This window comes from Vicia villosa, linkage group LG5, assembly GCF_029867415.1.
Source record: "Vicia villosa cultivar HV-30 ecotype Madison, WI linkage group LG5, Vvil1.0, whole genome shotgun sequence".
NCBI classification, from domain to species: Eukaryota; Viridiplantae; Streptophyta; class Magnoliopsida; order Fabales; family Fabaceae; genus Vicia; species Vicia villosa.
In genome coordinates this window covers 99,804,093-99,821,031 of record NC_081184.1, presented here as the reverse complement: position 1 = coordinate 99,821,031, position 16,939 = coordinate 99,804,093, and the positions used below count along the sequence as shown (strand labels likewise).

The 16,939-nt window shown below is 32.6% G+C and overlaps 1 protein-coding gene across 10 annotated transcripts; it reads right to left on the bottom strand.

The window, feature by feature from the left end:
• Positions 1 to 4,120: 4,120 nt before the first annotated feature.
• LOC131601880 (receptor-like serine/threonine-protein kinase NCRK) lies at positions 4,121 to 10,549 on the bottom strand. Of its 10 annotated transcripts, none has more exons than XM_058873796.1 (12): positions 10,367 to 10,549; positions 8,897 to 9,012; positions 8,078 to 8,173; positions 7,606 to 7,692; positions 7,362 to 7,475; positions 7,022 to 7,135; positions 6,476 to 6,754; positions 6,124 to 6,365; positions 5,668 to 5,964; positions 5,325 to 5,558; positions 4,969 to 5,199; positions 4,121 to 4,764 (listed from the first exon to the last, which is right to left on the bottom strand). In XM_058873796.1, exons 4-12 carry the CDS (start codon positions 7,673 to 7,675, stop codon positions 4,504 to 4,506), a joined length of 1,842 nt encoding a protein of 613 aa, XP_058729779.1. In that variant the 5' UTR covers positions 7,676 to 7,692; positions 8,078 to 8,173; positions 8,897 to 9,012; positions 10,367 to 10,549; the 3' UTR covers positions 4,121 to 4,503. The 10 variants fall into 10 exon arrangements, with proteins under 10 accessions (XP_058729779.1, XP_058729782.1, XP_058729776.1 ...); XM_058873799.1 differs by lacking the exon at positions 10,367 to 10,549 and adding an exon at positions 9,321 to 9,338; XM_058873793.1 differs by having other exon boundaries at positions 8,078 to 9,053.
• Between the last annotated feature and the right edge of the window lie 6,390 nt (positions 10,550 to 16,939).

Here is a 16,939-nt window from a genome sequence, read left to right as displayed (position 1 = left end):
TGTCACCCTCACATGTTGTGTTGGAATGTTTTAGCATTTTCAAAATATCATTTGTTCATCTTGCAAATGTTGCATCTAACTCGATTGATCCGTTAGGTTCGTAACAGTGAAATGTAATCCATATAAGTCTTATATCATCCTCCATCTAAAGCTCAAATTTATTAAACTTTATGTCAAAGTCAATCTTGGTGAATGGTAAACAAGCTAACCCTTCTTCGATTGTCGTTATGGTGTAAGAGATTCTCGAGCTTAGATTTTATATGTTATTTTCAACAATTCTAAATTCAAATGGAGGAGTCATACCATTAAAGTAAAGATTAAAAGAAATACAGGATACAAATATTGAGTCTGTTTTTTTTAATTTTTTAAAATCACAAGCATATTTATATAAGTTTTAAGTCATTGTCGACCAGACAAAAGTGTTAGTGCAATCTCGACGATACAAAAGTGTTAGTGCAAAATCCTACCGAGCTTCATCCATCCCATCTTTGTTTCATTTAAGATAACTTAAATAATAAAAAAAAATAACCTACTAAATTTTTAAGGGGGTAAGAAAAACATAATATGTCAAATATTCATAAATCTAGTATTCATGAAATACGCGCAATATTTTCAAAATATACGGTAAAAACACGTATTAGATATTATATTTTTTATAAAAATTCATTTAAATTCTTACAGGATCGTTAAAAAAAGTTATAATTTTTACTGAATATTTTCAAAAACTATCATATTTTTTTATTTTTTATTGATGCATGAAGAGTAACTCTTTCAAAATCATGTAAAATTTTGCGAAAAAGGTCCGCATGTAAGTACAAGCCTATACTCACCAAGGAGTTTTCGATTCATGGCAAACATCATAAGTGAACAAACAACAAAAGCACAAGTGAATGGCTCAAGGAAAATCAAGCATTGACTATCCTATAAAGCTCAAATTACTCAACATATGGTTTTGCATCAACTAGGCCGACCCAGTGCATCATTTGGTCGACTCAAATTAAGGCAAATAAAGAAGATACAAACATGCCACTGTTAGGTCGACCCACTCACCTTCCTAGGTCGACCTAAACTGAAGGAATTTACACATGTCATTGTTAGGTCGACCTACCCACACTCCTAGGTCGACCTAAACTGAAGAAATGTCCCAAAAACGTATTTCAACTGACTTTAGGTCGACCTAAACCTTCAACAGGTCGACCTAACTGGCAGCAACTGACTTTAGGTCGACCTAAATCTTCAACAGGTCAACCTAACTGGGAACAATTTCAACTCAACTAAATCTGCTTCTGTTAGGTCGACCTAATAGGTCAACCTATCTGTTAGGTCAACCTAACAGGTCAACCTATCTGCTCAAAAACTGCCAAATCATATGTGTTTTCCTGCATCACAAACCCAACTCCTATATATATATATATATTCCTTCATGTTAATTATTGTCTTTCCAACACCAACAACTGAAAGATACACAAAGGCTTCTCATCTTCGATCATCGACACAACTCCAACACAACTACACACAATCATTTTTGTGTTGAGGGTTTGCGTTCAAGATCGACAACGTCCATGGAACGGAATTGAAGATTCCTAGTGGGTGAAGATTTTTGGGGTTTTTGGTGAATAAAATCTGAGGGTTTTGTCCTCCAAGATTGGTGAATTTTGGGGGTTTTTATCAAGAGGCTTCATCAAGGATCCAGCTGAGTGTGAAAATTGAAGAACAAGTGTTCAAGCAATTCAAGACACTGCAGAAAGGGATCAAAGTGAAGCTCTTGGAAGACCTTGATCTGGCTCAAGATTAAGGGGGAAGAAGATTCAAAGGATCGACAAATTTGGTTTATTGTTTATCACTTTGTTATCTTCTTTGTATAAACTACTTTCAACATTAATGGAAGATTTCCCAATTTCAGTTTGGAATTGGGGGCAGACGTAGTCGTAGCGAGGACGATCGACGAACTGCCTAAACAAATATCGTGTTCTTGTCGCTTTTATCTTTTCATTTACGTTATGTTCGTATTTGGTTATAATTGCAAATTGATAAACGATTCAAGTGTTAAAATTGTGAATTAATAACTTGCATAAACATCACAATTCACCACACATTGAATCACCATCAATTTGAACATTATCACCAAGTGTTTGTCTTTTTGCTTCTTCTATTATCACTGCATTGCAAACCAAGGTTTAACAAATTGGAAGTTAATCGATTTTCTTCAGTGTAACGAATTGATTCGATAACCTATCCTTTCATTGTTAATCCCAATTATTTCGTGGTTTTATCACATATACAACCCTTGCAATAGCGGTCCGGAATAGACGCAAGTCGATTCAGAACCGCTTTCACTTAAGTTTGAAATAATTTCGAAAAACTCTGTGAGATCTATTCACCCCCCTCTAGATCCTTAAGCCTAGCGTCTAACACCGCATTCTCTAATATGTCTGCCTCGCTCCGCCATTTTTATTTGCCAACAATGCATTAACAAGAATTTTTGTAACTTTTAACATTTGTGACTACAGTTCCTGCCTTCTCGTCTCACCCTCATTTTTTCTAGCACGAATCAAGATTTTAGATCGTCACCTTCAACTATACTCATCCCGTCCCGTTTGGGCATACTTGTTTACCACCCGTCATTTTTTAATATCCAAATTACATATTATAATTTTTAATTATTATTATTAAGATACTAATATACTAATAATAATTTATTGTGATTGAAACAAATAAAGTAACAAAATAAATAGATACAACTTAACTAATAAATAGTATTTAAAAAATAAATATCAATAAATAATAAATCAACATGTTATATATAATATATCATACTATATGTTAGTATAAAATAAATAATTATTCAAATATATACATGTGATTTAATTTGATTTTAAAAACTTTCAATTGTGATTTAATTTTCTCTTTTCTTTTTTATTTTTTAAACATAAATTAATTAATAAATTGAATTAACATAATTTTTAAAAATATTATTTTCAAATGTCAAAATTATTCATAATTATTAAAAAAATATTTTCAAATGTCAATATTTCTATTTTCTCACTGAAAATTACCAGCAAAATACATATTTTATTTAGCAATTGTTTTTATTTGAGACACATAATTTTTATTTTCAAATGTCAAATTTTTTATTTTTCTCACGGGGCACTATCAATAAAATATCTACATGTTTATTTAAATAAAATCTATATCATAATATATAAATTTGTAACGGGACATGATTAGTTAAATTCACACAACTTTTTTTTTTTTTATAAATATTGCTTTCAATATTTCTATTTTCTCACTGAAAACTATAAGTAAAATACATATTTTATTTATCAATTGTTTTTATTTGAGACACAAAATTCTTATTTTCAAATGTCAACATTTTTATTTTTCTCACGGGACACTATCAATAAAATATCTACATGTTTATTTAAATAAAATCTATATCATAATATATAAATTTGTAACGAGACACGATTAGTTAAATTCACGCAATTTTTTTTTTTATAAATATTGTTTTTAATATTTCTATTTCTCACTGAAAACTATCATCAAAATACATATTTTATTTAGCAATTGTTAAAATTTTATTTTTCTCACGGGAAACTATCAATAAAATATCTACATGTTTATTTAAATAAAATCTATATCATAATATATTAACGGTACACGATTAGTTAAATTCACGCAACTTTTTTTTATAAATATTGCTTTTAATAAGCATTTGAGTATAAAACCACCATACAAAATTATTCTAACCTATACAAATGCATGAATATCATTATTCTTTATACAATTATATTTATCATTTAATATTATAAATATTTAAACAAATTATATATATAATATCAAATAAATGTGATTTACTAGTTCAAATATATACATGTGATTTAATTTGATTTTAAAAACTTTCAATTGTAATTTTAGATTTTTTAAATCGGTCTGTAATTTTTATTTGATCCAGTTTGAATTTGAACAACTTGCCCATTCAAACATTTGACAAAACATGGGACACATTAGCAGCTAATTATAAGCTAAAATAAAAACATCTATTTCCTAGCCACGAAATAACAAGCTCATCATCAATGAACAAGTGACAAGCTACAATCATGTCCTGTCAATATTACTCTTAAAGTAAAGAGCTCCTTAATTTAGGTCCTGTAAAAAAAATCACTTTAAGAGAAGGAATTGGTACAAACTCCTACAAGTATACTCCTAAAGAGGAAACATGTGTATATTCCTCCTAAAAAATATAGGATGTTAAATAATGAAATTGGATTCTTCTCCAAGTAAAAGAACCAGAATCAGTTGCACCTATAGTCCTCCTAAGCTTTTCTGTACAAGAATACATTTGATATATTTTTTCTGCTTTATAATCTAATAACACCACCTATGTGCATTTCAATTCAAAACAGAACTGAAACAAATGTAGAACATAATCTCAACCATAATTCATTGCAGCATCCCGTTGAGCAATGCACAAAAAAATATTGGCATTAATGGTTTGTGTTTTCAAGTGACAGTGCCATTTGTCATGCAAAATGATTCGAACCGAGGCTCTGTTATGTCTACCATTTCCTCTTCTGATGAATGCGAGCTATTAGATTTTGATGCTAAGAGAATCAAACTTTCCATATACTCAGCTGAAACTGCATCTTCTTCTCTATTTTTGTTTCCAAGACTCGGATTGTAATCGGTATCTAGTGGTGATGAATTATGAGCTGGAAATTCACTGGAATGAGCTTGCCTTTTTGTTTCTACATCCTCTGGTTCCTTTACATATCCATAAATAAAAAAAATTCAGTATAAGGTTTATTTTTAATGCAATAGGAGAATGATCTTTGAATGGCAGCGTGATGCGTGACGCAAATAGCTATTAGGCAAGTAAAATATTCATAAAAAATTTGAAAGTTAAGAAACTTTATTAAACTAGAAATACTGTTATAAAGAAATGAAAACATGAGTGCATGTGTTCACCTGAAACAAGCTGGTGGAAATGTTTCTTCTCCTCCTTGACTTGCCTGGTAAAATACTAGAAAGAATTTGAACAACCTCGCTCATAGTTGGTCGAGTGTCAGGATCCAGTAGCAAGCATTCCTTTGCTAGATATGCCATTATATGCACCTCTTCTTCTGGGAAGTTTCCTTTCAATTGTGGATCAACTATCTCCGATATTACTCGCCTGCTATCCTGTAAACGAGGAGAAGCCTAGAACAGAAGAAGTTCAGGCAAGCTATATCAATACTCGGTACATTATAAGATTGCAAAAGAAATGACGATTAAAATTGTAAGTTCAGATTAATTTTATCTTTATGAATTTAATTTGAACGTACCCATATAACAAGACTTTCTTCTTTGCCGGTAGTTTTATGAATAGGATGTCGACCACTGATAAGCTCAAGAAGTACCACACCAAAACTGAAGACATCTGATTCAAGTGAGGCTCTACCAATAATTGCATACTCGGGTGCAAAATACCCAAATGTTCCTTGCATTCTTGCTGGAGAATCTGAACCGCTTGGCAGGTCATCAGATCTCAAGTTTTTCGCCATACCAAGATCGGTTATCTGCAAGTTGAGTATTTGAAGAAAACAAATTATATAAATATGATCATTTATGTACTAGTACATTTGATTATTTAACTTAAACCTTAGTATTCTTATCCAAGACTCATACTTTTGCTTGCCATTTTTCATCCAGAAGAATGTTGGTTGATTTCACATCTCTATGAAGAATTCTTGGAGCAGCTGCTTCATGGAGATATTCCAAGCCCCTTGCTGCTCCTATTGCAATCGTAACACGAGTAGTCCAATCCAGGTATTTTCCAGAAACTCCGTCTAACCAGTCCCTCAAACTTCCATTAATCAAGTACTCAAATACTAGTAACCTCTGCATGTGTTTTCCTTTCGATTCTAAGCAGTATCCAAGCAAAGGCACCAAATGACAATGATGAAGTCGAGATATTAATTCAATCTGCAGAAACAAACAACCCATTATTAAAACCATTACGACTGTTATACAGCAATAAGAAAAAGGTCGCACGGACATTTTTTAGCTAGATATTATAAAACATTACAATATAGCCAAAGTATATTGAATCAATGATACTGCAAAGTTAGGTACAAGTACGACCTCCTTGAAAAATGCAGAGTCTGCTTCTGGCCCTCCTTGATCTTTTAATCGCTTAACTGCCACAATGTTACCATCTCTCAGGCGACCACGGTATACATAACTACTTCCGCCTAGTCCAATAAGGTTGGTAGCTGAAAAGTTATCAGTAGCACTTTCCAGTTCACCATATGAAAATTGAATTATATTTCCATGAAAAGTTTCTTTTTGGCTCCCAAACAAAAAAGAGGGTTTCTTAAAGCAACCTATATAAAGAGAAAAAAAACTAAAGAATTAATACATAATAAAAAATAAACATAATTTTAGAGTAAGCATAGACACTTGTACAAGGGACAGTGAGTAACAATAAACTTACCCGTGATATGACAAATAGGAGAATTCACGAAGAATGTTGTTTCTGGTACTGAAGAAGTTCCTGTCCGGTGACTGATTAGGTTGGCGGTACTACCACTACTTGTTTCCTTATCTACTGAGAATATTGGTGATTGAATAGAGTATTGCTTCCTTCGGTAGACGTAGCATACAATTGTGGTAATCAACGCAATGGTTGTGCATATAACACATATTAATAGGACAATTACAACAACCTTGCTTGAAATGTGTTTCTTTGAACCTAATGATGTGCTGACAGTTCCTGCATAGCACTCAAAAAGTCATAAATTTAATTTCAAACAAATGATTTACTATGAAAGAGCACACAATTTTATCAGTATCAATAATACACAAATAATCTGAAAAGAGGGTAAAAGTTGAAGGAAAAAACTTCAAACTACACAAATATATCAATCAATTTTATGTCTATAATCACTTTTTCCTCCCACTTTTGCATTTAGCTTTGGTGTACAATAATAACAGGTTTAGCACTAATTGTGAAGCAAGCATGAAAAAGCTAGAAAGATACCCCAGGTGCAGTTGCAAGCATGAAAGCACATAGCGCTATGACCATCTTCTGCCACTTGGGGAAATCCATTGGGACCACATATGCATGTCCATATGGATGCATCCTCTTCAGAATCTACAAGGAAGGCAAAATAGTACTATCATATAATTTTCAGATTTTCAGGCTGTGTTTACTATCGCTTCATTTCACATGAAACAAAAGCATATTGCATTCCTAATTCCTTCCATAATCATATCGTTAGTAACCATAACTGATAGAAAAGATGTTAAAAAGATAGATTAACGAAAAAAATCGGCAGGAGGCTCCTGGACCTGTTCCAATAAAGTAACTAACAACATACCTGAATGGCAATCACATGATTTCGAACAATTAGCAAGTAAGTTGCTTTGGTTTCCTTCGAAAGAAGCACATCTACATTTCCACTTGTTTAGACTGGATGTATCAGATGCTTCATCTGCCAAAAAATAATGCCACACAATGAAGGAAAATTAAATAAACAAAAACAGCAAGATTTTCGGTGTCTTTGGCTTTACCTATTTCATCGCATAAAGTAGAACAAATATAATTTAAAAGGTTATACTAACCACAAAAGGAGTGTTGAATCCAGAGCAAACTAATAATAATAGCAAGAGCAATTTTGATCTGTGACTTCATTTATTCAACTCCATACACTACAAGGAAATGAAAGGAAACCGTTTATCCACTGTACATATAATTGGGCAATAATGTTCCTCATCTCAAGAAATAAAGCATATATCTTCGAAAATTTTATAAGACAGAAATTTTATGTGCCGAGAAAAACAAAATCACGAGAAACTGGGGCTACATCATTTCAAATATATTTGTGTGACAGAGAGAAGAGGAGAAGGCAGTAGATTTAACAAGTTAATGGCTAGAATGAATGTAAATATATTTTAAGTTCCATATTGCACACACTCTAAAAATTATACAAATCCTAGAAAAATCAAGTTTTGTGAAGCAACTATTAAAATCTATGCCAAGTTAAAGATCATGTATTAAAAAGAAAAAGAATGAAAGTAGCATCAATTGGTAAACCTGAATTAAATAACAAGGTAAATCTTCAAAAGTCCCTAGTACAATCATCAATAAAAAGGTATAGTGATCCACAGGAGGAACTAATCCAAAAAATACCTGCAGACAAACAGTTATTCAGAAGAAGAAAACAAAAACTGCACACCCTTTGTCAGTTTATATCCTATGCTGCACGAAACAAATGAATGTCGATCAACAATTTCCTGCTTACTAAAGAAATAGGAAGCCATTTTTCATGACATAAGATTTTGTGACCGGTAAACATAATAAAGAGGGTTGGAAGGAACAAATACAGGGTTGGCCAACAAATATCATATCATAGTCAAGTTTATCCATCCTCATTAACACCAAGTACTGAAACAGATAGAAAATGACCGTAGTATGAAGTATTTTGACAAAAAGTACTGTATACCAGCGTTTTCAAAACTGTACTAGACATCGAACTGGTGAGACCTACAAAACACAGTTTAACGACTTTAAACCGGGACAAAACCACTGTCAACCTGCTCAAATAACCAGCTATGCAGATGGTAATGACTCACAGTTTAATTCATTGAACATCCAGTGTGGTTTTTTAAAACATTGTCGTATACACAGAAACATTGAAAACTTGAACATTTAATAGCCAAGATAGTAGCTAGACAGGGTCTGAAATAGCAATAGTATTGAACATCGAGAGTGGCAGGCAAGCAAGGAAATCCAACTACTGATTCGCATAAACATTCAATTAAAGGTAGTTAGAGATGGACCAATGGTATAGTTGCATCATAAATCACACAATAAATGCAACTCAGAGAACTGGTAGAATATAATATAACTCACTTGAGGGTTTGGCTTGAGAATTAATAGCTTCCAAATTCATATATGCAGTCTTTGAATGGATTAAATTCAGCAACTACCAAAAGTAACCATCATGATTTCCAATTCCACCTATAATTCTGCATAGGTTTTCAGAATCATGACCTAATAAAAGCTAATTCTGAAATTTGTATAATTAGAACCAAGTCAAAGCAGCATAAAGATAAAGAAAAAGAAAAAGGAGCTATGATTATTGATTAGCATATGAGAAAGGAAATACTAACAATGTGTAATAATAATATGTAAGTAAAAGGGCTTTTCAAAGTTTGGATTTTTTCCCCTTAAATCACATATGATTTTGATTGGTTTGGAAAGAAGCTAGTTTAATAAACTAAACCATATCCAAAAAAAGCAGAAAATTAGAGGAATGGGATCAACATTCACCAACCTAAGGATTCAATAATATCAGAGAATTAATAAAAGAAGATAGTGACTCATTCCAAATAGTTATAAATGCCACAAACATTTAGAGTTGAAATCAAGGTTAAGAAAGGAACTATATAAGTACACTACCTCTCTCTGATAATAACTCCTTTGCTAACTGAAAACAACACCTTAACCACCATTTTATAGCCAGAACAAAAAATCAATTGTTTTGGAAGAATGAATAAATTCACTCTGAATTAACTATGAAGCACGGTACCGACTCCTACACTGACACGTCGATCTTATTAATAATTTTAAAAAGTGTCGACTTTAAAGAAAGTGACGCAGACACATTTTTTCTGAGATGTCTGTGCTGTGCTAGATAGATAATTTATAATAAATAAAAGTTAAAAGCAGCAAATATTACTTAAATGTAAAGAATAGGATATGGTATATAGCTAACGGCTAGAAAGATAAAGTAAAGTAATGTTTTGTAATTTCTTGAGTGAGAAGATTGGTGGGGACAAAAAAGTAAAATCAGAAAAGGAAAGAGTGAAGGTAGATTCTAAATTTCTAATAACGGATTCGTATAGTGTACACCACTTAACTTTGCTTAAAAGATTTCATACATCTATACTAATATATAATGTATCATCACCATCTCATCTCAGTTAATTTCCAGATGAAAAATAAATAATAATCTAATCTAATAGAAATGAATTGCGGGACCCATTGAACTGCTACACAGTAGCGTCGGTGTTGTGGTGGGTCCACTGGAGCGTTAATTAATTAATTAGCGAATTAAGAAGCTGATTAGCGAAATTAGGATCTTTCTTAATCAGCAGCGACTTTGAGAATTTGGATTTAAATGGAGTAGTTAGAAGTTAGAAAATATATATTAATCCAATCTAAAAATGCAATTATGCAATTGATTCATGTTAATCTTAATCATGCCTAACATAGAAAAAACTCTAACTAACTTTTAGAAAGAATAATAATAAAAAAAGTACGAGTTGGGGGGGATGGAGCAGTAAATAAGCACATTGTTTTGGTAGAAAGAGAAGGTACCTGAATTGAAGGAATATTTGGTTGTGGTATTTGTGATGAGATCTGGTAGATAGAGGTAGAAAGGTAGAATATGGATGAGTGAAAATGATGAAGATGAAGAAGAAGAGACTGGTTTAATGGAAGAGTTTAGAGCGTAGTGAAACAAGAGTGCTTCGTGGCATACAGTGCTGGCTTAGTTCTTAACTCGTATGGGTCATATTCGTTTGCTTATACGTTCATGTATATCATGAAATTATTTAATTTAATTAAATAAATTAAAATAACGAAGCATTGAATATCACGTGACTCGTCGCACTCTTCGCGATGCATGTTTTCTTTTCTTTTATTTTTTTTATAATTTGAAGAGAGAAAAATATATAAAAAGTAAGGTCGTGATTTAAGAAAACTCTGGAGTTCAAAGTTTGATTTGAAATGAGAGATATGAAGTTTAGATCTGGTAGAAAGAAAATGGATGCATATATATAAATAATATCAGCTGTTTTTCAGTTTTGTATATAAAATGAAAGACAATTTGTAAATATGGTCAATTCAATATTTAAATCACCATCTTTTCCAAAAAATATATATTTAAGTAGCCACAATTAAATCAGTTATTGCGATGACAATGGATATGCAATGGGAAAATCCTGAAACTATAAATCTGGGTTTTTGTGGTGATGCAGATTTTCAACGTGACTTTTGTTGATATCATGCATAGGGGTGGAAATAGGCCAGACCGATAACAGGGGCCTACAGGCTGGCCTATAAAGGCTCAGGCCAGGCCACACATTTTTTATAAATAGAAAAGGTCTAGACTTTTTTATAAGCCTATTTAGTTAAAAAGGTTAGGCCTTAGGCCCAAAAAAAAAGTCTTTTAAGCCTATCAGGCCGGCCTATTTAAATAAATATGAATAATTTTGTTATTATCATTATGTTATGTGTTGTACTTTGAATTAAAATACATAAATAAAACTCGGTTATCTTAAACAACTTTTGAAAATAAGATGAAAACACATGATGAACATTGTTTTCATATGTTCTCTTAAACAAATAGTCTTCCTAACTTATGCTAATAGGTAAGTTAAAATAAGTCAATGCAAATAAATTTTTAGTCTCTTGGTATTTTAGTTAGTTGGTTTATTTAAACATTATTTTAGTTAGCATGTCAAAACATATAGGCTTTTATGTAGGCTAACAGGCTAACCAGGCCTTCGAAAAGGCCAGGCTTAGGCCTAAAAATAAGCCTACGACAGGCCAGGCTTAGGCTTCGATTTTTTTTGACAGGCCAGGCCTAGGCTTGGCAAAGCCTAGCTCGGCCCAGCCTATTTCCACCCCTAGTCATGCAGAACCAAACAAGCTTTTTAACTTAGCCCGAGGTTTCTTAAATGACAGGTATTTTTTTTTTAAAATCTACCGTAAATAATAATTTGGTTGTCTTTTGTTTTTAATTTTGATAAGTTTTAAAAACTCATTTATGTTGCTAAGAGATTATTTGTTGAGGCTCTCAATGGGTATCTTATTTGAAATTTTTACACTTTTAAAATAATGATTAATTGTGTTGATTTCAATGATTAAATAAATGTTATTTATTAAAATAATTTTATTAATAATAAGTGGTGGAGTAGTTATATGATTTAAAATACATAAATAAGAAATAATTAAGGATAAATTAGTGCAAAGAAATAATAAATATTATAATAGAAAAATAATTTAAGACAAATAAAAATAAAAAGAAGACGCCTAATGTAAGATGGAGGAAGTAGTATTTTTTGGTAGTTCTTTAAAGGTATTTAGTAGCATTGTTTAAAATTGTACAAAGATAATATCAAGCACACAGTTTACAGAATAAAACTCTAGTGTATTCTAGTTGTGTTCGTTGTTAGTCGGTTGTGTAGTTTGTTAATAGTTAGTTACAAATTACTTGCTGCTTAAGTAATGATGACAACTTCATGCATAGATTTTATATATAAGTGCAGTTATGTTCAATAATTGAATAAGAGAATATTTTAGTATAACAAGTAGTATCAGAGTCGGGTTATGATCATCTCTAACTAAAAATCGCAATATTTCAGTTACAACCACTTTTCTCCCTCTCTTTCTCCATCATCCCTTCTCCTTCATTAAGCACCATCACCATTGTATTTCTTCTTCATAATTTTTCTTGCATTTTGTTTATTCTTCCATGCAATCATGATTAAACCTACATAAGATATATTCATTTAACCAACCATTCCAAGATTTGACAGTTGTTATGATCATTGATCTATGTTAATGGAGAATTTGTTTTGATCAAATAAGTATTGGGGATTGATCGAAAATGGAATCATAGAGGCACTTGCAGATGCTACTCAAGAACAATTGAAGGTTGTGGAGGAAAGCAAATTGAAAGATTTGAAGGCTAATAATTAGTTGTTTCAAGTCATTGATAGGTCAATCTTGGAAACGGGGTTGAGGAACAATCTTCTCAGCATTGGACAACTTCAACAGAAGAGATTGAGAGTGATTTTCAAACATGACTCTTGCCAAATCTTTCATGAAGAAGGACATAATCTTGACTACTCCTATGCCCCATAATATGACGCATGTGATCTATGCACTAATCATCATGCCAAAGTGTTTTTCAGAGTTATACCACCAAACAAATGAAGTCTCAATTATAGCATATCGGGTATGCACATTTGAGTGTCAAGGGACTAGAGATGCTTAATAATAAGGATATGGTGAAAGGTTCGCCAAGCCTGGTGAACACAAAAGAAAAGTGCATCAATTGCTTGATAGGCAAGCAACATAGAGAACTAATACCTAAACAAGCAAATTGGATAGAAAGTGCAAAGCTATAACTTATTCATTGTGATATTTATGGACCCATCAAGCTTAAATCACTTGGATGAAATAGGTACTTCATCACCTTCACAGATGATTTCAGTAAAAAGACACGGGTCTATTTTTTTAAAGAAAAATCTAGTCCCTTTTGTGTGTTTAGATTATTCAAAACATTGGTTGAAAAGGAATCTAGTGCCTTTTGTGGAGTAAAGCCATCAATTCATCATTTTAGAGTAATTGGTTGTGTGGTACATGCTCATGTTCCTGATGCACAAAGGAAGAAAATGGATGGCAAAAGTGTTCAATGTATAAATCTTGGTGTGAGTGAAGAGTCCAAAGACTACAAATTTTATGAACCAAATGTAGGAAATTTCATCATTAGAAAATATGTAGTGTTTGAAGAGGAAAAGAGTTGGAATTGGAGTAATAAAGATCAAGCAAACATAAAAGACTCACAGGTTCAAATTGAGGAAGAAATTGAAGTTGAACAAAAAGAAGATGCAGATGTAACTACTACAAGAGTAGCAGAAGATACACTTGAAGCACCCACTTATGATCAAGGTAATGAAGAGAACAATGGAGGAACAAAAGCAACTAAAGAATCTGAGCCAAGCCATAGAATTAGGAGACCTCCAGGGTATCTTAATGACTGCGTAACTAACTTAGAAAATGAAGAAGAGAATCAACTACATAACCATGCAGCTTTTAGCTCAAATGATGATCCTACTAGCTATGAGGAAGTTGTCAAGTTTGATGTATGGAGAAAAGCTATGGATCTTAATATAGTCTTTAGAGAGGAATGACACTTGGGAACTGACCACACTTCCCAAATTTTCAAAAACTGAAGTGGATTTACAAAACTAAGTATAATGAAAAGGGTGAGGTAGACAAGCACAAGGCTATATTGGTAGCTAAAGGGTAATCTCAAAGGCATGGTATTAACTTCAATGAAGTATTTGCACCTGTGACTAGATGGGAAACTGTCATAACAATACTTGTAGTTGCAAATCAAAAGTGGTGTGTATTCCAGCTAGATGTGAAGAATGTCTTCCTACATGGTGAGCTCACTGAAGATGTGTACATAAGCCAACCTATAGGATATCACAAAGGCAAGTTTGAAATGGTGTATAAGCTAAAGAAAGCATTGTGTGGCCTTAAACAAGCTCCAAGGGTTTGGTATAGCATGATAGAATCATATTTCAGTTACTATAAGTTTTTGAAATGTCCCTATGAGCATGCCCTATTTGTCAAACATGGTACTATAGGAAGAATTCTCATTGTCAACCTATATGTGGATGATCTTATTTATACAGGCAGTGATTTTCAAATGATGAATGAGTTTAAGCAATCAATGAAGGGAGAATTTGCAATAACCGACTTGAAAAGGATGAGATACTTTTTGAAAATTAAGGTAAAGCAAGGTAATGATGGAATTTTTATCCATCTACAAAGATATGCAGCAGGAGTTCTAACATGATTTGGCTGGGAAAAGTGAAATAAGGTATGCAGTCCTATTGTTCAAGGTTTCAAGTTGGTTAAAGTTGGAGGAGGTAAAGCTTTTGATGCCTCAGTTTTCAAGCAGGTGGTAGGAAGTTTGATGTATCTTCTAGCAACAAGACATGACTTGGTATTCTCAATGTGCCTGGTTGCAAGATACACGGTAGGAAAAACACCTCGAGTTATGAGTTTAAGATAGGCTCATGAGCAGTTCCATGGTCCTCAAAGAAGCATTCGATTGTCACTCTATCGACAACTGAAGGAGAGTTTGTAGTTGTATCCTCATGTGATTGCCGAGGAGTATGGGTGAGAAATGTGTTGGCTCACTTGAAGGTTCCTTAGAAGTAACGCTCAATCAATTTTTGTGACAACTGTTCCTCAATCAAGCTGTCAAAGAATCCTATCATGCATGGAAGGTGTAAACACATAGATGTTAGATTTCATTTTCTCGGGAACCTGACCAATGATGGAGTTGTAGAGTTGAAGCATTGCAACACTTGTGAACAGCTGGCCGACATCCTTACTAAGCCATTAAAGCTTAAGTCATTTGTCAAATTGAGGGAGGGTTTAGGAATTAAAAATTGTCGTGTATTACTTGACTTCTTGTGATAGAAGTCAAAGTAATGAAGGTTTGTATTATATTCTAGTTAAGTTAGTTGTTAGTCAGTTGTATAGTTTGTTAAGAGTAAGTTACAAATTACTTGTTGTTCAAGTAATGATGACAACTCCATGCATAAATTGTATATAAGTGCATTTATGCTCAATAATTGAATAAGGGAATACTTAGATCTAACAAAAACAACACAATCAAATTGAACTGTATTCAACGATATTTTATTGTGTTGTAGGCATTGTTTTAAAATACACCCTCAAGTATAGTTGAGATAACTCATAATAATTTTTCAGATATAATAAATTTTTCTCAAAAGACAACTATTTTCAAAGGGAATTTCAAGAAACATTCAAACAATTGAACGATTATAAAAGGAAGAAAGGGTTACAATAACTCAAAGCATGAAAGAGTGTGAAGAGAAAAAATTATGAATTTTTTTGTGTGATTCGAAAAGTGAGCGAAGCTCTCTATTTATTAAGGTTATCAAAATCGGGCCAGGCCAGTCGATTCAACCGACTGGACCAGGAACCAGACTTATTTACGATCTGTTTCAATCTAAAAATTGCCTTTATTAAATACCAAATTTTAAACTAAAAATCATAAAGAAACCGATAAAACCAGAAACCAAACTAGTTTTGAGCTTGGACAATTTAAATTTTATATTTAAAATTTTTTAACAAAAATAAAACTAAAATGTCAAAGGAATTGCTAATTCCACCTTAAGTGGTGGAAAATCTCCCTATGAAAATTTAAAATGTACTTCTGATTTTGGAAATGCATTTTCAAACGCACCCTGAGTCTCACCAAAACACGTCCTAATTGAAATTTGTTGCGGCGGGAAATTTTGAGATTAAGCTATTGATTAACTTACCTCGAATGAGTAAGAGTCGTCACTGAACTTTATTGTTTCCAACAAAGGAAAATATCAATAAAACCCTAATAAAAGATCTAGATACGGAAGTCGATTACGCAAGGGGAAGGTATCAGCACCCCTCACGTTTGTGGTACTCCACAAGATCCACTCTTGTTGTTCTAATCAATGGGTGTGTATATCTATAACTTACTTGCTAAGGGAAAAATGCATGAATCATTTAATTAAGGGAAAAAGAAAAGTTTTTTATTATTGAACTCGCCACAGTCGTGAAACCTTGTGCCTACGTATCTTCATGGTGCAATGAAGAAGTTAGAGCTTTGTAGTTCATCTTAAGAAGGTTTTGTTTGTTGGTGTTTCTTATGGATGATGTTAAGTTCGCATTCTAACAGTTAACATTTACCACTCGACCTTTGGAGACTTACGTGTTGTTGTATTGTGTAGAATGGAATTAACATACCCTTTTTGGAAAGGTTTTAAAGAGAAAAGCCCAAGAGGGCAAAAATGATTTGGATTTGGTTTGTGTTTTTGTTAGGAGAACTATCTTAAGTGGCTCCCTTAAACAAGGGATACTTAAACATTTCCTCCTTTAATTTTGAAAGTGTTTGGGATATGATTAAGTGTTTTGAGGTTTTGATTATGAAAATGTTTTAGTATTAAGAGAGTGCAATTCAAGAGACTAAGAGGAGATTATGATCCTAATTGTTCTCATGTATGATGAACTTAGAGTTGAGATTGAAGAGGGAGGACTAACCTAATGTTATCATGCATTAATGGTCCTAAAGTTTGG

Bases quoted from the DNA above. Each gene is read 5' to 3' on its own strand.
- LOC131601880 (XM_058873793.1), bottom strand. From the start codon at position 7,675: ATGAAGTCACAGATCAAAATTGCTCTTGCTATTATTATTAGTTTGCTC. The intron at 7,136-7,361 runs GTATGTTGTTAG...CCTTCCTTGTAG, and splicing joins ATCATGTGATTGCCATTCAG to ATTCTGAAGAGGATGCATCC. The intron at 6,366-6,475 runs GTAAGTTTATTG...CTCTTTATATAG, and splicing joins TCCTATTTGTCATATCACGG to GTTGCTTTAAGAAACCCTCT.